The sequence below is a fragment of the Muscardinus avellanarius genome (genome assembly GCF_963383645.1).
Source record: "Muscardinus avellanarius genome assembly, chromosome: 8".
Lineage (NCBI taxonomy): Eukaryota > Metazoa > Chordata > Mammalia > Rodentia > Gliridae > Muscardinus > Muscardinus avellanarius.
The window spans coordinates 96,808,914-96,833,140 of NC_137794.1; the positions used below are offsets into that span (position 1 = coordinate 96,808,914).

At 40.9% G+C, this 24,227-nt stretch overlaps 1 protein-coding gene across 1 annotated transcript in view; it reads left to right on the forward strand.

Moving 5' to 3' along the window:
• UTRN (utrophin) overlaps nt 1-24,227 on the forward strand; it is a gene marked incomplete at both ends in the record, with an annotated part of 491,377 nt that overhangs the window by 45,428 nt on the left and 421,722 nt on the right. The window contains 7 exons of the mRNA XM_080700143.1: nt 289-350; nt 13,625-13,717; nt 15,604-15,681; nt 16,033-16,125; nt 17,557-17,729; nt 21,131-21,246; nt 23,010-23,170. Of these exons, the coding sequence (XP_080556269.1) occupies nt 289-350; nt 13,625-13,717; nt 15,604-15,681; nt 16,033-16,125; nt 17,557-17,729; nt 21,131-21,246; nt 23,010-23,170 (776 nt within the window). The remainder of the gene's footprint in view (nt 1-288; nt 351-13,624; nt 13,718-15,603; nt 15,682-16,032; nt 16,126-17,556; nt 17,730-21,130; nt 21,247-23,009; nt 23,171-24,227) is intronic.

The following is a 24,227-nucleotide window of genomic DNA, read 5'->3' on the forward strand; positions in this document are numbered from 1 at the left end:
AAATGCAACCACAAACTACGTGTAATACATTGTAAAATCCTGATTTTACCCCACAGACTTGAACTTAATAGCTGATGACAGTTCACTTGGTCTTAGTAGGAGATGGTTGCAGCCAGGTTCCGTGGGCAGGCCTTCTGTGAGTCATTGATTCTTCAGTAGGCTCCCATCCATGGGGCTCATGAGCTTCACTGATAGGACTGTTTACCCTCTCCAGGATGGAGGGCTTGATTTGTACACAAATGGCACGAACACTCATCTTTCCCTTCTCTCTCCTTTTCCCTCCTACAGATGAACACAATGATGTACAGAAGAAAACCTTCACCAAATGGATCAATGCTCGATTTTCAAAGGTAAGTGTGACATTCCCATACTCTGCTGATTTATTTACCTCCATGTGACGGGTGGAGTTTGGCTAGAAGTGCAACAAATTTTCTCCAAGAAATGTGACCTAATAGAAGCCTTCTGATTGTGCTCATGCATTTATTCTTTTTAAAAACATTTTCTTCCAAAATCCATTTAAGTGGGAATTCTGATGTAAACCGTTGATAGGAGGCTCTTCATTTTTACTTGGAATTCTTCAGGTGGCTGAGCCAATACTTTTCATTCTGTGAATCTTGAACGCACTTAGGAAATGAGTCGATGGGAATTTGTTCATTTAGTTCCTAAGATCATTTTATTTGCCTGGTTACAGTCATATCACCATTTAGGCAGCCTATCTGCCCTGCACAGGTATACTTAGGGCTTGGCATTCTGGTGAATGTGGCTGGTGATGTTTCTGGATTCTTCTGTCCTTCCTCATAACCCCCCACACACACACACACAATGATCTTTTCTTTCTCAGCGTTTCTAACCACTTGGGATATAATCAAACCTTTGATCAATACTTTCTTGAGGGGCACAGCATGGCAAAGTGAGAAATGGACAGTGTTCTCTTCAAAGTTGTTTCAGATGTCATTATCCAGTGGTTATAGAGGCTGAGATTTAGTCCTTTCAGTCTAAGGTGGGAGCAGAGTCTCCTGGTTAATTGATCATTGGACTGATCTATTAGAGCGAGATGAAAAGTGAAGGTGTCTCAGAGAACACCATTGTGGTCTTTTAAATAGTGGAAGAACTATTTTTCAGAATTTTCTGTTGTGAAGCTCACCAAGTGCTGTGTGCATATATGTCCTTATCAGTCTGAACTTCATTATGAATTGATATTACATCAATACAAAGACAGTAAAAAAAAATTCTGTTTTAAAGATCAGGAAAGCCGGGTGTGGTGGCGCACGCTTGTAATCCCCGCGCTTGGGAGGCGGAGACAGGAGGATCATGCAGGTTTGTAGCCAGCCGTGCTGGTTTAAGAGACCCTGTTTCAAAAAATATAAAATAGGATTGGGAGTGTGGCCCGGAGGCAGAAGGGCTTCCAGGAACCCCAGTACCACAAAAAAAAAAAAAAAAAAAAAAAAAATCAGGAAAATGAACATTGATTTTTCTTTTCTTTTTTTCTACAGTACTAGAGATTGGACCCAAGGCATCCTACCTCTGAGCTACATCTCCAGAACTGTTTTATTTTTTAATTTATTTTCTTTTTCATTTTTATGTTTTTGCAGGTCTGGGGATGGAACCCAGGAGCATTTGACCTCTGAGCTACACACCCTGCCCTATTTTTATTATTTATTTTGAAACTGGGTCTCACAGAGTTTCAAAGGGTCTCATTAAGTAGCTGAGGCTGTCTGCGAACCACAATCCTCCAGTCTCAGCCTCCCAAATGCTGGGATTACAAGCGTGCACCACCATGCCTGGCTTATTTTTTATTTTGAAATAGGATCTCACCAAGTTGCAGAGGGCTTTGTTAGTAGCTGAGGCTGGCTGCGAACCTGAGATCCTCCTGTCTTGTCTCCCAAGTACTGGGATTACAAGCATGCACCACCACACTTGGCGAACATTTGTATTTCTTTGAGAGAAAATGAGGATGTTTTAAGGTTACTTGAATTAGCTGCACAGTTTAAGAACTGCCTGAAATCTTTTAAACTGGGCATGGTGACATCTACCAGTCCCAGTTACTCCAGAGGCTGAGGCAGGACAATGGCTCAAGCCTAGGAGTTTGAGGCCAGTCTGGATAACATAGAGACAAACTGCCTTCTTAAAAGAAGTTCTTCCCATCCCAGCATTCATCCTTGACTACTTGATTGCAGTGGTTCCTGAGTTTTACAGTTTTCTGTTGAGGGATATTTTATCTTGTCTCTGGGAATGTGAGGAATGCGAAAACTGACTTTGACAGATAAGTTAAGGATGTTAAAAGTAAGACTGTAGAGGTGCTCACTTGCATAATTGGGAGATTATGTAGAGGATTATTTCAAAGCAGGGGTTGGTATTTCTTGGTAACTTTTACATTTAATTCTGGAGGCACAGGTCACATTATGTCTTTTAGACTTGACATTATTTAAAACCTTTGCATCTTAGTGAGACCATATTTTGAGCAACAGTTTTTTATTTTTAAATTTTTGTTACTGGTGATTGAACCCCCAAGCCACATTCCCAACCCATTTTATTTTATTTTGAAGCAGAGTTTTGCTAAATTGCTGAGTGTTTTGCTAAGTTGGCGAGATTGACCTGGACCCTGGAATCCTTCTGTCTCAGCCTCCCATGTACTGGGCCGCCATGCCCAGCTTGAGCAATATAGTTTCAGCGACTCAAAGAGTCTGGATATGAATCTCAGTCGTCTCATGTGGGTAGGATTATTCATTCTAGTTTTTTATTTTTTCTTTTTAAACTGGGGATTGAACCCATGGGTTTTCTATCTCCATAATAAAAAAAACCCCATGGGTTTTCTATCCAAAATAAAAAATTTTTATTTTGAAACAGGATCTCACTAAGTTGTGGAGGGCATAAACTGTGTTCTTTCATGAAAATGAATGTCAAGACTTTTGCTGCATTTATTTACAGAAAATAAAAACAAAGACCGTGATGCAAACTTTCCCTGCTCATCTGATTTTTTCGGAGTTGTGCTGGATCAGTTGTTTAGTAACCATTGCGATTTAATCCATATAGCTCTTTTTTTGTTCAATGTGATTTTTCACCAGGATCTACCTACTAAAGTCAAAGTGAAGAAAAGTGAGATTTAAAGCTTAAAACTGGCTTAGTTTATTCCTTGATAAAAGATTTGGCAAAGGGCTTGGATATATTAAATAATATGGGTCTAAAACCATCTTTTGATTTTTAACTATATATGAATCTACAATACCTAAGATAACGAAAACAAAAACAAAAACAAAAAAACGTTACTACTATGTCACTGGGTGTGCAGTTCTCCGGAGTTGGAGTTTGGGTTTCTTGGGCAGTAATGTAGAGTAAATTGTGGTTCTGGGATTTTGAAAAGTTATGAACAACTCGGAAGAAAATGATTATCTAAAGGAGTCAAGAGTTAGGAAATTCAACACTTGTTCCCGAGTAAGCTGCTCATTTATTTATAACCTCAGGCAAATTATTAGCCAATTGTTTCAGGTCATTTGGTTTTCATTCCTTTAACCATAAAACACCCTTGGTCATTAATACCTGTCTCGTATTGCCAAGAAATGCCAGCGCATTGCTGTGAAGCATATTGGAGATTATAATTGCATAAGAATGCTGAATAAAAACCCTTCGAGGTACCCTTAATTTGTGGTATCCTGGGTCTCTGCTACATGTATATATTAAAACAAATGAAATAAAGCACTGGCTTTTGAAACCTACTCTGTACCACCCGGTAATGTATCAAATGTGAGTGCTTTGTTCTCGCTAATTTTCAGAGTCTTTGCTGTGTACACAGACTGGTCTCCCAAGAGAGGCTGCGAAGGCCTCCTTGCTTTGCTGTTGCTGTTGGGAAATTTGTTCTGACTTTGAGCCTGCATTTTCTTTGGCCGCCTTTCAGCGCTGCTCATCTGGCAGAGATGAGAACATACAAATTGCAGAAGCTCTTTTTATCAGTTTGGCGAGGCGATTCTCAAAAAGAGGTTTAACACATCAAGGTCAGGGAGAGAGAGCAGGGAAAGTGAAAAATGCTCAACTTCCGTTTGGGTAAGTTTCTGTCCTTTTCCTTTTCTAAGGTGAAGGTGAGCCAAGTCTTTTTTTTTTTGCAACAATGCCATACTTGAAATTTAAGTTGATAGAACCTAAGACAGGAAATGTGTCAAGCATTTTTTGGGGGGGGGGGATTCGAGGAACTAGTTGGATGTGTTCCTGTGCAGACAGTGGAACATTACTGTTAGTTATTTCTACTTTTCTCCTGTTAGAAGTTGAGGCTAGCTGGATACGGTGCTGCACACTTGTCATCCCAGCATTTGGGAGGCTGAGACAGGAGGACCACAGTTCACCGCCAACCTCCGCTACTTAGTGAGGCCCTTTGCAACTCAGAGTTTCAAAATGAAGAATAAAAAATAGGGCTAGGGTGTAGCTAGGAAGTAGAACGCCCATGGGTTCCAAACCCAATACTGCAAACTAACAAACAAACAAAAAGTTGAGGCTTAGAAACTTAGAAGTAGGAAAAGATGTGGAGGGAGGTTTGTGGAGAGTGTGCAATAAAAGTAGCCCTAAACATTTTTTACCACTTGTGGGTGTTCAGTCTTCTTTGAATGGTGAAGGAGACCGTAGGCTTCCTTGATGAATAGCCTCTATTGTGGAAGTCTGAGCTTGAGCAGGGGGGACACACTGGGTCTGTCATTGGTTTATTTCATAAATACACTTATGAAAACTCAGCTAATTGTTTCAAGAGCTGTACTGATTTAAGGGGTTCCTTAAAAAGAAATTTCAGTTTATGTCCATTCACTCATATCTCCAAAAAAAAAGCAGTAAAATGTATTCCATATTCTTAAACACCAGCCTCCAGATGTTTTGTTGATTTGTATGCAAGCTCTTTGGGGATTGTTTTAACTGAATTTGGTTTCCTAAAACTTTGGATTTTTTTCTTGTCTCATTTTGCAAAATGTATTGCATCTAGTTAGAGATAAGATAGTATAGGTATTATTTAATACGCTGTATTTATTTGTACATATTGAGTACTTAATACATGGTTTTGACAGAGCCTATTGGTATTTGTAGTTACGAAACAATTTTGGTAGTATCTGTTGAGTCTTTGAAGTTCTTTGTAATTGGTGATCGGTTTGAGGATTCGTCTGCCGAGAGGAAGTGACTTTTCACCATTCACAGTGGTGCGGGGTGGAGGATAGAGACACCTACCTTGTAATTTGCTATCTGGTCCCATGACCCCATGTGATCTCATTACTGATAGCTTTAGATACGGGCCCCGATGGTGCAGGGGCAGGCAGCCCCTAAGCGAGCTCGGGCAGCGAGCCACAGAGGAAAGAGTGCTGCTGAGGCAGTGCTGTTGGGGAAAAGAAGCTCTTGCTATTAAACAGAGCAAGGAGACTGCCCGCTTCTTCACTGTACCTGGCCTAGGAAACTGCGAGGGGAGCTGACTTGAGAGGAAGCCAACGCTATTATTTTTGCTATTATTCTCTGTCAGGGAAATGAAAAATCCTGCCAACAATAAGAATCCCAATACCAATATAAAATGCAGGGAAAATAATTTATTTTTAAAAATGCATGTCTGTTTAGGTGCATACAGGCAGTTGGCAGAAGACTGCAGAGTCTGGGTAGAATTGCACATGAAGATTCAGTAAAGTAAAAGGAAGAACAGTTAAGACTGGTTTTCCTTGAGAGATAGATGGAGGTACCTGGAGTGTTTCCTGTCTACCCCAGGATCTGCTTCTGAGACCATCTTGCATTGTAAAACAGAATACTGGGTTTACATAATTCCTAAAATGTTGGACCTAGTATATTTTCTAGGAAATACTTCAAGGGGAGAGAAGGGCCGAAGTGACTGGCTGCCTTTCCTTTATTAAATAAAGGAAACTTCCTTTCCCCTGGCCCATGGAAGCTTTTATTTTTTCCTTGCAGTACTGGGGATGGAAAACAGGGGCATTCTACCTTTGAGGCACACCCCAGCCCTATTTCATTTTTAGTTTGAAACCGGATCTCACTCAGTTGCTGAGGGCCTCACTAAGTAGCTGAGGTTGGCTGTGAACCTTCGATCTTTCTGTCTCAGCCTCCCAAGAACTGAGATTACAAGCGTGCACCACCACACTTGCTGAAGCCTACGTTTGGAGGAGTTACATTCTTTACGCATTTCCTTGCCCTTCTAGTTATGTGCATGGGATGAGTGCTGGTATTCCTTTTGTTGACCTACATACCTCGCCTGTGTGCATATGGAGTTGGAGCCTCATCAGCCGTGGGCCTCCATTTTATATTTGTCCATAGGTTATGCGGGTGGTTCCTTTCTTGAACCTCTAGATGTCTGGGTACTTTGTGTCCCCATCACCAGCAATTTTTAAAAATCATCCCTATAGCAGTAACTTCTCTTAATGAAATCAAGGTAAAAGTTTTATTAGTTGTCTGTATGACTTATGAGCCCCTGGAAGGCAGGGCTTGGTTTAACGTGTGCTTTATGGTATTTTGTAGGTTTTGAGGTGGCTCTGTGCTCATCGACTTGATTTCAGCACAAGTGCTCTGTATACTCTTGCTCTGTGGTCAGTGTGGCTCTCATCTGGGAGTGTCAGAGCATCTGTTTGCTTGTCTTCCTTTTCTTCTCTCCCCCGTTCCTTCCAAGCAGGCTTCTAAATGGAATCTTTTTCAGTTCTTAAGGACATGTGCTGGCTACCCTCAACTCTTAAAGAGGATGGCTAGGAGCCATGCATTCACTTATGTTTTTTTAAATATACTTTAATTGGTGCATTGTAGTCTCACATCGTAATGTATTTCAGAGTGATTAGGGACAAACATGCACACAGCACTCGGTGAGCTTCCCCCAGCCTCTGCCCACTCACCCTCCCCATACTCGATATTACATTGGCATCGGGCACTGGTAATTTCACATATGTACCTGACTTCAGTGGAAGTGTCTCCTTTTTTGAGCCCTCTCCCCATCTTCTCCCTCACTCCACTTGGGTTTCTCCTCCTTGATCTAAAGGCCCTTTTATATCCTGATTGCTCCCTAGCCTTCATATATGAGAGAAAACATAGGACCTTCACTCTCTGTTACTGGTTAATCTCACTTAACATCTGTTCTCCAGGTTCGTCCATTTTCCTGGTATGGCCATAGCTACTGAAAAACTTGACTTGTGATGAAAGAAATTGTGGCTTGGGAGCAGCACTGAGGAATGGGGGAAATAACACGATATCACATCAGACAGAGGGGGGCTCAGATCTCACACCGTCTTGTGTTTGGAGTCAGCTTGTGTTTTCCTGTAATAGGAGTCCGTTAAGTTGAAGCAGGGAAATGACATGTTGTGGTCTGCACCTTGAAACTGGAACTACCCTGGCTCTTCTGTACAAGCCGGGGTTCCCTTAGCCTGATGCTGGCATTCAGGCGAAAAGTGATGGTCAGGACCACAGCTGGAGCAATGACAATGGTGAAACCATCAAGAGGCTAAAGGGAGAGCCCATGAGATCGGAGAAGATCTTTGCTGGCTGCTCCTCCGATAGGGGACTAGTAGCTACACTATACAAAGAGCTTAAAAATCTTAATGATAAGAAACCTAATGACCCGATAAAGAACGGGCAGTTGAACTGAATAGATACTTCTCTAAAGAAGAAATATGAAAGATGCCTTTGTTTTTTATCTGAGCAAATATAACGGCTCTGCTATTGTAGAGGGTAGGGTTTTGCAATAAGTTTTATTCCCTATTGTGTGTGTGTGTGTGTGTGTGTGTGTGCGCGCGCGCGTGTGTGTGCATGTGTACTCTGTCTAGAGTTTACCAGTTCCTCGTGGGATTTTCTATCAACAGACCCTGTATCTACTATCTACGTGGCCCTGTCTTCTGCAGCGATTGCCTATCACTCAGCCATGCTCGGGTATGCCTACAGATTCATTTGTCTGGCATGACGTTCTAAGAAATTACAAGTACAACATGTGGAGGTTCGACCTATCAATTCAGACTCCCAGCCTGTTTTGTTAAACCAGAACTTCTGCCAATAGTGAACCTGAGTTTTCGTCTGGCCATGCTTGGCTGGATCCGAGTACTGGCTGCCACGTCAGCCTTTAGGGCCACCGGTTCTCCAGGAGTGACTGGGGCCCCGCAGTTCCTCATCACCCAGTCATCACCACGTGTGGTGCCTGTGGGCCCGCCTCTGGCAGACCCCTGCCCTTCTCCCCTTGCTTTGTAACAGCAGCTTGCTTCATTACTGTGGCACTTGAAATCCAGTAGCAGTAGTGTCCCAGCTGCAGGCATGAATGTTGGTCTTCTCTTGTCAAAACAGTGCGGTTAGAACTGGCAGTAGGAGAGTGCAGAGAAGTTCTGAGAAAAGGGAGAGGAGAGTTGGGGACAGCCATAACTGATCAATCCTTCCAGGACTGTAGCATTCATCGTCTTGACTGGAATGATGTTGCCTTGGAAATTTTAAAAAGTTAAATGTGGCCCAAAACTGAGCATGTGGTATATCCTGTTATCCCACTACTTGGGAGGCTGAGACAGGAGGAGCATAGGTTCGAGGCCAGTGTCAGTAGCTTAGAAAGCCCCTCAGCAACTTAATGAGATCCTGTTTCAAAATAAAAAATAAAATAGGGTTGGGGCATAGCTCAGAGGTAGAATGCTCTAGGATTCAATCACCATTTACAAATTTACACACACACACACAGACAGACAGACAGACACACACACACACACACACACACACACACACACACAGTGGTCAAAGCCTTATCTGTCTTCTAAGTTTGATATTGTTCATTTGTACCAAGTCATCTTTATTGGAAGATTATGGAAACCCTCTGTTGTGAACGGGAAGACTGACTTGGACTTGGCTGTTCTGCAGGGCCAAGCACAAAGGAGGTATTCACCACATATTTGTCCAATTGAACTCTTAAACTGTATTCTCTCTGTCAGAGAAGTCTCTGGGAATAAGTCTGTGTAAAGATTTAAAAATCTAAATAAGAGGTTAATTGTCTGGATAAAACAGTTTTTATTTTCATTAAAAGATGACTTCTGATATTTCCAAACTTTTTCCCAGGGTAGATTTCATATTGAGAACATGTGGCTTCCCCCCCTCCCCCCAAACCCAGACATACTTGAAAGTGGTGTGCTGGGAAAAACAGTCTTTTAACAATTCATTTCTGCATATATCATTTTATTTTTATTTTTTGTGGTACTGGTGGTGGAACATGGGCATTCTACCTCCAAACTACGTCCTCAACCCTTTTATTTTTTGTTTTGAAACAGGGTCTTGCTAAGTTGTTGAGAATATTACTGAGTTGCTGAGGCTGGTCTTGAACCTATAATCTTCTATCTCAGCCTCCCAAGTATTGGATTTCAGGCGTGCACCACCACACATGGTTTCACTGTATTTAAATGTGGTATATGTCATATTGCACTCTTTGAGGAGCTGTTAAATATATCCCACCCCATTGGCAGTGACTAAGTATTTCCTTCCTTGTATGTCATAGTGGTCGCAGATGTGGAGAAATGGGGTTTGGTATCAGATCCCGCTGTCTCTTTCTTGTGATGTCATTTTATGTCTCAGTTCTTCGGCCATAAAGAAGGCATATTGGCCCGGCGTGGTGGCGCATGCTTTTAATTCCCGCTCTTGGGAGGTGGAGACAGGAGGATCGCGCTGGTTTGGAGCCAGCCTTACCGGCTTAGGAGACCCTGTTTCTAAATAAAAATATTAAAAAAATAGGTCTGGGAGTGTAGCCCGGAAGTAGAAGGGTTTCCAGGTGAAAATACTACTCCAGGGGCTTGATACCTGTAAAAATATAGCTAAATCTCTAGAAATCTTCTTTCAGAACGTGTCTGATTCATAGTAAGTCCTTGCTATTATTATTATCTAAGAACTTTTCACTATCCTTCTGCTTTTTCTTGGTATGATCCACGGGTTAAGAATAACTTTTACATTTTTAGGTGATTGCAAAAGATCAAAAGGAAAACCATTTTATGTCATATAAATGTTTTATGAAATTCACATTTTTGTGTCTGTGAAATAAAGTTTTGTTGGAAAATAGTCATTATCCCAGGTGGTTCATTCCTTCCTTCCTTTTTTTTTTTTTTGTTATACTGGGGATTGAACCCAGGGGCATTTTACCTCTGGGCTGTCTTACCAGTCCAGTTTTATTTTTTTCTTTGAAACAGGCTTTTTCTAGGTTTCTGAGAGTCTCACTACATTGCTGAGGCTATCTGTAAACCTTAGATCCTCCTGTCTCAGCCTTCCAAGTCCTGGGATTATGGGTGTGCACCACCATGCTTTACTGACTCATTCCTTTCTATTTTGTCTGTGACTCCTTTCAGATTACAAGAAGAGGTGTGAATAGTTGCAGAGAGGCCACGTGGCCAGCAAAGCTTATATTATGTACTGCCTGGTGTTTTATAAGAGAAAACTAGTGGTCCCCACATCGAACACTAACACCCAATCGCTGTTTGTATACAGGCGTTCCTCTCCAGGGCGGTAGGTGGCACCTTCTCTTTGCCATCCCGGTCCTTTCCATCTTTATATGATGCATTCTTAAGTTATATTTGTACGGAGTTTGTAGTCTTTTGTAGTAACTGGCCATGTGCATGGCGAGTGTATGTGTACACTGTGTGTACATTTGAATCCCAGTGAGGGCGTTTCCGCTCCGATCCCGGGCACCTGCCTTCACCCTGCCCAGTGGGGCGATTCACTGATTCTCTCCCCTCCCTGCCGTCCTGCGCATGCGTGGGGTCCTTCTTGAGGAGTAGAAAGCGGTGTGCGGCTTTCTACTGATGGTGACTGGGGAAAGAATTGGCGGAAGGAGATACGTGCACAAGACATATTTTCTATAGATTGCTTTCAATGTTTATCTGAAAATTAGAAACAGAAAACATCGAGCTGTCGTTAATGTGTGTGTGTTTATAGAGCAAAAGGGACTGGAGATGTAGCGCCATGGTAGTGGTATAGGATTGCCTAGCGCGCGCGCACACACACACACACACACACACACAGTAAAATAAAAAGAAAAAAAAAGGGCTTTGGTTTTTCTGGTGTGAATGATTTCTTTCTTTCTTTCTTTCTTTCTTTCTTTCTTTCTTTCTTTCCTTCTTTCTTTCGTTTTGGTACTGGGGTCCCTGGAAACCCTTCTACCTCCGGGCTACACTCCCAGACCTCTCTTTCCGACTTGTTATTCATTAAACAAATGAGTGAATTGGATGAGAGAAGAAAAAGGATTTTTTTTTTTTTTTTTTTTTTTTTTTTTGCGGCCCTGGTGATGGAGTCCTGGGGCATTCCTCCATGTTATACCCCAACCCTAGTTTTTTTTAATTCTGTATTTTGAAACAGGGTCACAGTAAGTTTCAGAAGGCCTCACTAAGTAGCTGAAGCTGGCTGCAAAGCCTCTGCCTGTCTCAGCCTCTGAAGTACTGGGATTACAAGTGTGTGCCACCATGTTTTGGTCTTAAAGAAATTTCTATCCCTTCCTTCTTTTCTTTCTTTGCTATACCAGGAATTGAACCCAGGAGCATTCTACCTCTGAGCTCCACCCTAGCTATTTTATTTTTTATTTGGGAACAGGGTCTCAGTTGCTGAGGCTGGTCTCAAAGCTGCAATCCTCCTGTTTTAGCCTCCTCCCAAGTACTGAGATGACAAGCGTGCACCCGGGATTCATACCTGTCTTTCTAAATTAGGCTTCCATCTTTATACGCAAAGTGTCAATGGAGTTAGACATCTTCGTGAGGTTCAAGAAACTGTTTTGTTAGGAAAGAGAGACAGTGGTAACTCCTGGGCCCTGCCAGATTAACCCTTGTCCTGCCCTTCAACACGACGCTGGCTCAAGACTTGGACCTGACAATATCTCAATAAATTGACATCATGTAAAAACAGAAAGAGGAGAACTTAAGATGTGAAGGGATGGATGTGCATGGAAAGAAAATGATTGATACCAGCCTGGGTTCAAGTTCCAGGTCTTTGCTTACTAGGTATACTATGAGCAAGTTACTTAACTCTGTGTGTGTGTGTGTGTGTGTGTGTGTGTGTGTGTGTGTGTGTGTTACTGGAGACTGAATTCAGGGTCATTCTACTTCCAAGATACACCCCCCAGCCCCTTTGTATTTTTTGTTTTGAAGCAGGGTCTAACTAGGCTACTGAAAGTCTTGTAATCCCAAGTACTGGGATTACAGGTGTACACCACCACACATGACCAAATAATGACTTTAAATGTGTGCTATTTCCCCAGTTCATTGTACTCTTCAAGAGGGAAAACATGGGGAAAGTTTTCACTGCAGGATCGGTAAGGAATGATTGTGCTGTTCGAGTCACCTAACAAAGCAAAGTTTCTATTCCAAGCACGTTGCCATGGGCAGTGGTGGAGAACAGGGATAAGGAAAAGATTTTGGGGAACTTCAGAATGGCTTCCTTCTTCCTACTCTTTCTTCCACCTCAACCTCAGAGTAAAATTTTGTTTTATATGACTGATACATGTTTTTAAATAACAAAGATATCCTTATTGATTACAAAATATTTTTACTACTGGTAGAAACTTAGATTATTAATCTGTGGAGACTTCACATAAGGAGAAAAAAATTTGATGCAAGATAATAAATAACAAAACACTCGCTACACTGTGCTTTATAGTTCAGGATATTTTCACATAATATACTATTTGATTTTTTACAATAACTTGTGGCTTAAAGGAGACTAGGTAGCTGAGCCAGGTTCCCCAGGTAGTAAATGGTCGAACTTCTTTTAAAACCAAGGCATCAGGTTCTCCTCGCAATGATCACTCTGTTGTAAATAACTCATCTCAGGAAAATAGAGACTTCATGTCCAGAGACGTAGACTTGGCACCTGAGAGCTGAAATTGTGGGAAAAAAATGAACTGTTTTTATAATGGAGATGGAAAGACGTTACATTGTGAATGTAGAGTGCCGTCCTGGAGTAAGGTCACTCAGACAGGGGTGGTCTCTGCGCCCAGGGCTGCGTGCTCAGGACTTCCTATTATTTATTATTTATTTATTTATTTATTTATTTATTTATTTATTCTTATACTTTTATTGGTACCTTGTTTTATATCATGGCGATATTCTCCATGATACAATCATACATGCACACATCACTTCATCTATTTCCCTCTAACTTTTTCAGTAATTCTGATTATTCCTTTCTCAGGCACATAAACCACAGGCAAGGTGTGTTGACAGGCTAACCACAGCTCTAATTGATCTAAGAAATAATGCCATTCGTATCTTCCAGCTTCGAGGTTTCATTACAGGGTTTAAAAATTCTGTTTTTAAAAATTAGTTTTTGTGGGATTAATCCTGGTGGCATTCTATCTCCGAGTTACACCCTCACCCCTATTTTTTATACTTTATTTTGAAACAGAGTCTCACTAAGTTGTGGAGAGCCTCGCTACGTAGCTGAGGCTGGCTGCGAGCTTTCGGTTCTCCTGTCTCAGCCTCCCAAGTACTGAGATTATAAGTTTGTGCTATCACAACTGGCAAATTCTCTGTTTTTATTTATGTTCTTTCTCTCTGAGCAAACTTGAATATCTGCAGAGCATCCAGAACTTCTTAATGAAGAAAAAACTGAAAACACTCATTTATATGCCAGCTATGTATGTGATTTCTGCCATTGAGCTTACCCACACCTGTTTTTTTCTTCATTATAGACTGGGAAACCACCCATCAATGACATATTCACTGACCTCAAGGACGGGAGGAAGCTCCTGGATCTTCTTGAAGGACTCACAGGAACATCACTGGTGAGAGGCCTCCCCGTTGAGAATTAACCTAATGGATGTCCATGGTCATTCTAACATTTAAAGACCCACTGTGCGTATTTAAAATGTAAAGACTGAAGCCGGGCGTGGTGGCGCATGCTTGTAATCCCCACACTTGGGAGGCCGAGACAGGAGGATCGCGCTGTTTTGGAGCCAGCCTTGCTGGCTTAAGAGACCCTGTTTCCACATAAAAAAGTTAAAAAAAAAATAGGTCTTGGAGTGTAGCCGTGGGATTGTAGCCCGGAGGTAGAAGGTAGAAGGGCTTCCAGGAACCCCAGTACCACACACACACACACACATACACACACACACGCGCACAAAGTAAATGCTGGTAGAGCAGCATTAAGGGTTCTTGAGGGCTCTATTTTCATCAAAGACAAAAATAATTTAAATATTATTGCTCTGAGACTGTCCAGGTTGGGAATTACAAAAAAGAATGGATTTGTAAAGAAGACATACATTTGGTATGTGTGTGGGGGAAGATTGGAGGTTGAACCCAGGGGTATTCTACCTCTGAGCTATACCCTGTCAATCTATTTTATTTATTTTGAAACAGAGTCTTGTGAATTTTTTGAGGGACTTCAAATGTCTAAGGCTGACTTTGAACCTGCAATTCTCCTGTCTCGGCCTCCCAAGTACTGGAATTAGAGGCATAATCCACATCCCTGGCAAGAAGGCATTTTAAATGGTATCGAGTGCAGAGATAACCACATTTAAATGATTTTTAAAACAATTACTTAGTTTGTAAAAACTATGATATCTATTTTTTATTCTGGTTTTCAATATTATTTTTGCGCTTGCTTTTTCTTCTAGAATTCAATTCTAGCTGGATGTGGTGACGCACACTTGTAATCCCAGTATTAGAAGACTGAGACAGGAAGCTTGCAGGTTCAGCAATTTAGCAAAGCCCTCTACAATTTAATAAGACCTTGTATCAAAATGAAAAACAAAATAGAGCTGGTAGTGTGGCTCAGAGGTAAAATGCTCATAGATTTATTCCCCAGTACCATAAAAACAAACAAACAAATAAACAAAAGACAGAGAAAACAGTTCTACTACGTTATGTGTAAGGTTCTGTATTCACACATGGAAAGAAGTGTGCTTGACGAGGTTGTGTTTTTAATGATACCAATTTTTACACTAAAGGCAAAAGTTCTATCAAAATACAAAGAGATGCGCCACTGAAGATGAATTTCTTTCTTGGCAAGGGATGAGGTGTTACACTCTCCCTTTTGCTCTCCAGATGGTGACTAGGCACCTGAGGGAGAGGCTGATCCCTCTCAGATAAGATTCTCTGGCCAGTGAGGCAGAAGGAAGCTGCCCAGTTCTCTTGGCCTCAGGTAGGGATTTCCTGCCTCCCGAGTGGACTCTTGTCCTGATACCTGGAGCCTAGGGGATAGCCTCAGTTCTGCTGTCCACACCTATGCATGATAAAGGACATACAACTTCTACATATTTCTGCAGCCAGACCAGTTTAGATCAGAGCAGCTCTGGTCTTCCAGCATCGGTCCCCAAGCTTGTCTGGGACCATCTTCACTGGGAACATCTTAAAAATTTCAAACTCACACCACATTCTAGAACTATTAAGTCCTCTTTTTTGGTGAAGGGGTAGGACATAGCCAACAGTGGGTTTTGAATCTTTCGAGGAGATTCCAAGGTGTAGACAAGTTGGGGAACCAGAACTTTAAGATGTGGTTAGTTGGGGACGTTGCATCCTGTAAACAGTAGGGTCCAGGGTGGCGGCTGTGCTCCTGGTTCCGAGAATGATGGAGGCTGCAAGCTGAGGTGTTCAGCATGTATTTTAGAGTTCTTTGTCAGGCGCATGGAGGGACAATAGATCTGATTTACCTTTATATTTTATTTTCCAGCCAAAGGAACGCGGTTCCACGAGGGTGCACGCCTTAAATAACGTCAACAGGGTGCTGCAGGTCTTGCACCAGAACAATGTAAGCTCTCAAAGTGGCCTCTGGGGTTCTCTGCTGCCATCGCCATTATTTCTCATGAAACCAGCCACCCGCTCTGGGCATTGCGATCAACTGAGCCCTGGAAATGGTTAGCTTAGGAAAAGAATTGAACCTTTTCTAAGAGCAAAGAGACCACCCTGTGCTTTTTCTGATGGCTTTATCGATCTGTTGGATAAATGATATGTTCTTGAGATTTGAGTTCACCTGATTTTCTGAAATGAGATTTCTCTTATTACTCACTTGTGCAAATGTGCTAAATCAAAACTTGGGAGTTGTGCAGACCAATGATCCTAAGGGTTTTATTTTTTGTTTTTGTTTTTTCTCTTTTGATAGGTGGAATTAGTAAATATAGGAGGAACTGACATTGTAGATGGGAACCACAAGCTGACTTTGGGTTTACTATGGAGCATCATCCTGCACTGGCAGGTGGGGAGATTTCCACTGAACTGAAATAGAAGTTGAAAATGGATTGTTTGTGTGTTTGTTTCTGAGGGCTGCCATGACAGAGCGCCACAGGCTTGAATGACAGAAATGGATTGTCTCATGATTCTGGACGCTAGAAGCCTAAGGTCACGGTGTTGGTAGGGTCGGCTCCTCCTGAGGGTGTGGAGGGAGAATCTGTTCCGGTCTCTCCCCTGGCTTCAGGTGGTTTCTTGGCCATTGTTGGGCTTCTCTGGCTTGTGGCAAATTAACTCCAGTCTTCAAATGGCCTTCTCCCTGTGTGTGTGTATCTGTCTGTGTTCTAATTTCCCCTTTTTGTCAAGGACAACCAGTTATATTGCATTCAGGCCCCATCATAGGCCAGAATGATCTTAACTAGTTACATCTCTGTGAGTCTATTCCCAAGCAAGGCCCCATTCGGAGATATTGCAGGTTAGGAATTCAACATAAATATTTTGGGAGGAATACAGTTACACTCAATTGGGAATGGAAGAGGCTAACAAAAAGCTCTATTTCTTTGGCATACAAAAATCAAGTATAAAGAGAGGAAGGAGGCTGAACTTGATTGATGAGGGGCTACTTCCAAATAGGTGTAAAAGTATGAATATAGCAAGGTTAGCCTGGGTATTAATTGTTGGGAGGGGGAAGGAAAAGTGGGGGGGTGAGAGAGGGCACCAAATACAGATTAAATGTATATCATTTACTTTCAATTAAAAATATATAAAACCAAACAAACAAACAAACAAAAAACAAGTATATTTTTTATATTCAATTTAGAAAATTGTTATAGTTTTAGACTTACAGAAAAGTTACAAGAATGGTTCAGAATCCCCAAATTCTCTTTGTTCAGATTCCCCAAACATTAACAGTTTCCTATATTTCTTTTTTCTTCATTCTCTCTCTGCTTAAATGCTTCTGTGCTTTTAAAATATGGCTTCCGCCTAAAACCCAAGAACTATTACATAGATGTAAATATTAATATATTACGAAATATGTAATATGTAATATTTATAATTATAATGATTATATATACTAAAATAATATAGAATTACTAAAACCGGGAAAATAAAATTGAAATAATATAATTATGAAATCTATAGTTCTCATGGAGAATTTGTCAACTGCCCTGATACTCTCGTTGTAACCAAACATAGGATAAGCATGTGTTAAAGATACAGGATACACTATACGTAAAAGTAAGGCAGTATATAAAAGTGAGGTAAAAATCACCTCCAAATCCTGTACCCACGAGTAACAACTGTTCAGGTTTGCCTATCCAGTGTTTAAAGGAAAAATGTGAGTTAAAATAAATGCCAGTTACCAGATTCATAATAGTTACTTAGTGTAATCCTCCTACTCGAGGACTTACTTGAAGTCAGGGTTAAGTTATAGACAGGTGTGGTTTCTCTCAAACAGGTAAAAGATGTCATGAAGGACATCATGTCAGACCTGCAGCAGACCAACAGCGAGAAGATCCTGCTGAGCTGGGTGCGCCAGACCACCAGGCCGTACAGCCAAGTCAATGTCCTCAACTTCACCACCAGCTGGACGGACGGGCTCGCCTTTAACGCCGTGCTCCACCGGCATAAGTGAGACACTTCTGGGTTTAGGAGAGGGCTGCCCGCATGTGAACCTGCTCTCCATCCTCCTCTCTGCTATCCGTGCTTTCCCCTCTACACATGCTCCACCAAGACATCAAGGAAAGAAGTGTCATGAGAGAACAGTACCCATTGAGTCTTTATTTTTTTAGGACTTAAATGCCACAGTACAATGTCCATGATTTCTCCTACATATTTATAAGTTAAACCATGTAAAATAACTCGCATAGTTCAATCCTACTCTTTCAGCACGCACCCGGTAATATATTCAAAGAATTGTGTTAGCTTTTATTCTTTCACAGTAATATATTCAAAGAATTGTGTTAGCTTTTATTCTTACAGCAGAAATAAAATTCTGTATATTCCGTGCAATCTTAATTAAATATAGCCATGGGATTTTTCTCTTGAAACTTGTAGACAGATTCTAATTTGTGTACAAAAGACCAAAGGTTTCGATATTTCCAGAATATACTAAAGAAGAGCCAGCCTAAAATACTTTCCAAAAAAACAACAACAAACTAATTATGCAGCTATATTATTGACTCTGCTACATCATAATTTCAGTGATATAATAGGCCATATCGAATGATATTGCCAATTCTTGACTGTTTTTGATGTATAAGAATGGTAGTCACACGGTTCAACCTAACAAAATTAAGAGCTTAGAAATAGCTTTATTATATAGGAGAACCTGATTAAAAAATTGAGCTGATACTGCAGATTAATAGATGAGATAGGACAGTGAGTTATCCTTAAGTAAATAACTGCAGTGGGTCCTTACCTCACCACACCAAAAACACAAAGTCTTCATGGATCAAAGATTTAAATGCCGAAGGCAAAATTTATTATGCCAAAGGCAAAATTTGTTATGTTTAGTTGCTATTATAAATTATTCATTTTCTCAGATTTCTTTTCTTAAATATTTTTTTGGCTGATATAAAAATGCAATAGTATATAGTGATCTATGAAATGCAGTCTTAGATCTGGGAGTTCAGCTTCTTCTGAACTTTGGTAAGTTTGTAGACTGGGGCGGGGATCGGGGTGGGGTGATGATGGAGGAGGCGATGTGACGTTCAGAATGGCCTTGCATTATGATAGTTTTGCTTCTTCTTCTTGCTATTCTCTCCCCTCCCTCCCGTGTTCTTCACTGTGCTTTGTCCTTCAATACAATATTGATTTGAATTGATAGTGGGCAGAATACTCTGTTCTTGATAACAAAGGCAGTTCTTTGAATGTTTTGCCATAAGAACAATGTTTGCTGCAGCTTTTTGTGTGTGTGCGGTACTGGGGATGGAACCCAGGGCCATTCTACCTCTGAGCTACACCCTAGCCCTATTTTTATTCTTTATTTTGAAACAAGGTCTCACTGAGTTGCAAACGGCCTCACTAAGTAGCTGAGGCTGTCCTTGAACCCCGATCCTTCTGTCTCAGCCTCCGAATGCTGGGATTATAAGCGTGCACTACCAGGCCTGGATGTGCTGCAGCTTTTTTGATATATTGTATTTTTTATGAGGTTAAAGTTCCCCTTCCCCATCTGGTCCCACTCCTCTGAGATCAGTTTAAGGAGGTTTCACTCTGTTCCTAGCTGGTTAAGAGATTTTTTTTTTTTTAAATCAAGAAGTTCTTACATTTGGCCAATACTTTTTAATCTGTTAGTGAATTAATTCAACAAGTATATGTGGAGTGCCTTCTGTGTGATAGACACAGATATACAGCACAGAAAAAGACAGGCCAAAAATTTAAATTGAATAGTATATAAAATGGCAGATTTACTGAAGAAAGACCCACGTGGCTCCTGGCTTCCAGGAGAGCCGTGGTTGCTGTGGACAGAGAGGTGGGAGATTGGAGAAGTTCAGGAGGAACTAGGGGAAGACAGGCTGGGGCACTCAGCCCAGAAGGGAGCGAGTCTAGGATTCAAGAACAGAGGACAAAGACAATGATCCACTTTTGGGTGTATCAGCATGACGATACTGTCTAAGTTGTGTAATTAAAAGAAAGTCAAGATAGAAATAAAATACCAGACAGCAGGATGTTGGAGAGGACCAATTGGAGGGACACCCTCTCAGGCTTGCATTTTATTTTGTATTTATTTATTTTTTTGGTGGTACTGGGGTTCCTGGAAGCCCTTCTACCTCCGGACTACACTCCCAGACCTATTTTATATTTTATTTGGAAACAGGGTCTCTTAAGCCTGAGAGGCTGGCTTTGAGCCTGCGTGATCCTCCTGTCTCAGCCTCCCAAGCGTAGGGATTACAAGCGTGCGCCACCACGCCCGGCTCAGGCCTGCATTTTAGAATTATCCTATGATCAGATTATAGCAGGATTGTTCTATTCTGCTGACCTTGGCCCTTTATTTAGAGAATTGTGTCCATCATCATTTTGCTAACTATATATTTAGAGTTATTTTTGCCGTTTAGTCGGAGCTTCTTCATCCTGTTAACCTTTCTTTCTTGTCTGCTTTTTTATTGATAGGCAACCCCAACGTCCTTTTTAATTTTACTATGTGTGAAATACTATGTATTCTAGTCTTTTAGTGGTTGCTCTGAAAGTTAATGGTTAACGGTTGGCAATCTTCCTCAGTTATTTATTCCCAAGAGAAAAATTTCAGATGGTAAACACAGATAGGTGAAGCATAAGAGATTCGTGCAGTGAGGTGGGAGAGCAGCTTTGGTGGAAGAAGAAACCATGTGCATGGAGGGTTTTCTGGAAGTGGAAAATGGCATGGCGTCTTCCCTGTGGCAAGTTTTATTTAGTCTGGAAACCTCCCCCTCATGTATAAGAGTTTGAGGAGGTCACCATCCTTTCTGGGTTTCAACTTAGTGCATCTGAGCGGTTTCTGCTGTGTTGGAAATCTTCCTATGGTACCTAAGTGAAATCCATGGGCTTAGTGCTATGCACATGCTCCAGGGCTGAAAAGCCCCCTATCTAGTTACAGTTGCTTCCTTTTAGATTTATGAAAGTAGTATCTGTCATCAAGGAGGCAGTTTATGGGTGGGGTTCTCCAGAGCCTGAGGTGAAGCGCCTCCTCCCCAGTGGGGTGAGCTAATCCCTCCTCCTCCCCCTTGCTCTTTCCAGCTCCCTAACAAACAGCCCCAGAAATTATAACGTGCATATTTAGTGCAAAAAACTTACAGTGCATTGCCTATTGTTTTTATGTTTGTAATTTATGTTTAAATATTTTTTCTATTTGATAAACCTTTGAGATAAGACTTTTTTTAAAATTTAAACTCACAGTTTCAAAGATCTAAGCCAGATTATAACAATGCCTACTTTGTTTCTACAATAGTCTTTCTTGAATCTTATTTGCATGGTGATTTATTATGTATTTATTTATTATTATGTATTTATTTATTATTATTATGTATTTATTTATTATTGCATGGTGATTTCAGACCTGAGCTCTTCAGCTGGGATAGAGTTGTCAAAATGTCCCCGATTGAGAGGCTTGAACATGCCTTCAGCAAAGTTCACTCTTATTTGGGAATTGAAAAGCTGCTGGATCCTGAAGGTATGGTTCGAGATTTGCTTTTGCTCTTGATTTTGCTTTACCGTGTTGGACCCTTTGAAAAGAAGTATTTTCTTTTCTTTTTAGCATGGATGATGAGCATTGAGGAATCTTCTTTTTTCTCTTGAAATATAGGTATAAGCAATCTTATTGCAGACAAATTATTAGCACTTTGGTACGTAGCAATTTGTAGAATTGCTTAGGCAGACATTTAAATATTTTATTGGAAAATATCTAATCTGTATCAAGATGTAATGCTTTAGAATATATATGTATATTAGATACATAATTTGTTCTTTGGTTTAATTAATTAATTACTTGATTAATTTTTTCGGTACTGAGGATGGAACCCAGGGGCATTCTACATCTTGAGCGATACCCCAGCACCATTTTTTATTCTTTATTTTGAAACAGGGTCTCATTGAGTTGCAAAGGGCCTCACTTAAGTAGCTGACATTGTGAGCCAAGATTGTCCGTTCTTTAAGCCTCTCAAATGCTGAGATTATAAGCATGCACCACCACACCGGGCTTATTTGGTTTAACTTATGTAAATACATTTTTATGTAATGTAAGGATTGCATACAATGAAGATTTTAGATAACCAATGTGGAGTTGAGTTCTAGACTTATTTACACAGTGTGAATAAAGTTGTATCTTTTTTTTTTTTTTTTTTTTAGTGGTACTGGGGATGGAACCCAGGGGCCTTCTACCTCCAGGCTACACTCCCAGACCTATTTTATATTTTATTTGGGAACAGGGTCTCTTAAGCCAGCTAAGGCTGGCTTTGAGCCCGGGGGATCCTCCTGTCTCAGCCTCCCAATTGCAGGGATTATAAGTGTGCGCCACCACGCCCGGCTCTTTATCATTATTTTAAATGGTAGCATACAGTTTAGTTTTGAGTACTTTGGGATAACTTTTAGGGAAGATCCTTATTTGTTTATTTTTGTGGCATGGAGAATGAATCCAGAGCATTCCATGTTTGAGCTACAAACTCAGGCTTTTTACTACAAAACAGGCCTTGCTAGGTTTTTGAGAGTCTCGCTGGGTTGCCGAGGCTGGTCTCAAGTCTGCAGTGTTTCTGTTTCAGCTTCTCAAGTACTGTGATTACTGGCTTGAGCCACCACCCCTGGCCTAGGGAAGATTTTAAAAACTGCTCATCAAGTGTTGCATGCATTTATGTCCTGAAATATCACTCTGAACTACGCTACGATGTGAAACTATAATACACCAATAAAAGTATATTAAAAATTAAAAGTTAAGTAAAAAACAAAAAACAAGAACAAAAAGAAATGGGGTACTGAGAATCCTACCATTGAACCATCAGTGTTAGCTCCTGTCTGTAATCCAAGTACCTGGAAGTCAGAGAAAGGAGGATCATAGGTGTGAGGTCAGCCTCAGCAATTTGTAAAGGTCTCAGCAACTTAGCAAGACCCTGTACCAAAATAATAAAATAGGGCTGGGGGTGTGGCTTGGAGGGAAAACTCCCCTGGATTTAATCCCCAGTAAACACACATAGAAATTAAGGAAGGAAGGAAGAAACAAAGAAAGAAAAGAAAAAAAAAATGGGAGACTGAATAAAAAGAAGCAATCCTCATTGCCTTTGTCTCTTATCTTCTGATATGAAAAACCAATGTACTGAGACACAGTATTGAGAAGGTGAGGTGTTAGTGTTGTTTATGGGTCCCAAAGACAGTTATCTTATGCCTAATATTGAGCGGTTCATGTTTTGGACCCGAAATGAAGCTGCTTCTTACTTTCATTTTTAGATGTCGCCGTTCAGCTTCCTGACAAGAAATCCATAATTATGTATTTAACGTCTTTGTTCGAGGTGCTACCTCAGCAAGTCACAATAGACGCCATCCGAGAGGTGGAGACGCTCCCAAGGAGATACAAGAAAGAATGTGAAGAGGGAGAGATCCACTTGCAGGTGCCAGTGCCTTTTTATTAAAATGGTTGGCTGTCCAGGTTGCTTTTCTTGATTGAGAACATCTTGGTTTCTCTGCTTACGTCACTAGAGGTTCGGGGTTTTAGTTAGCACGCAGTCACGCGGGTGCAATAGAAAACCATAACTTGACGGACTGTATTTGGAGAGAACCTGTCTCCCTTCACACACGGAGGCTGGAGCGAGGGTCCAGGGCTGTGGATGATGCTGCCGTATGCCACACTTAGGGACCGGCGTTTTCCTGTCCTCTGCTCTCCATCCACAACTGTGCTGAGGTGGTTTTACTCATGTCCGTCTTGTTGTTTTCTGAGTACTAATTCTCTTCTTTTTTTTTTTTTACCATTAATGATTTTTCCCGTTATATTCTCACGAGGTCAATTAACACATACGTTTTCTCTTTCATTTAGGAAGAGTAATTTACAACGAGCTCTGCGTCAAGTTCCTCGTGAAAGGGTTTACAATGGTTTTCCTCATCAAAATACAAATGAGATTTTTCCCAGGAGATATAAATAAAATAATGACTTCTCTTCCTTCATTATTTTGCCTGAAATCAATCCATATTTTATATCATTCTATTTTAGTCTAGCTAATCTTCTTAATTCTTAAAAATGAATGACACTTACCTGTTGGATCTTTGAAGTCACTCAGCCCAATATTTTAGTAACCAAGAGATACACATGGATTTCAAAACGATAAGAAATTCATTTTGGAGAGGAAGCAAGTTGGAGCTTGAGTTACAAATTTTTGCTACTTCTTTGGGGCTAGTTACTTCACCTCTCCACTGGTAGGGTTTAAAATCACCTCCTTGATAAAGATAATGTATTAGAAGTGTCTAAAATTACATTGGTAAGCACTTAATAAGCATAAGCTATTACTTAATACTTCCTCTCGTATTGTTTTGGCATTCTCTTCCTACAAGCTCCTTAAGAAAGTGTTAACGTGTCAGGCATGGTGGTGCATGCCTAGGATTTCAGTACTTGGGAAACTGAGACAAGAGGATTGCAGATTCGAGGCTAGCTTCAGGAACTTAGCGAGACCCCGA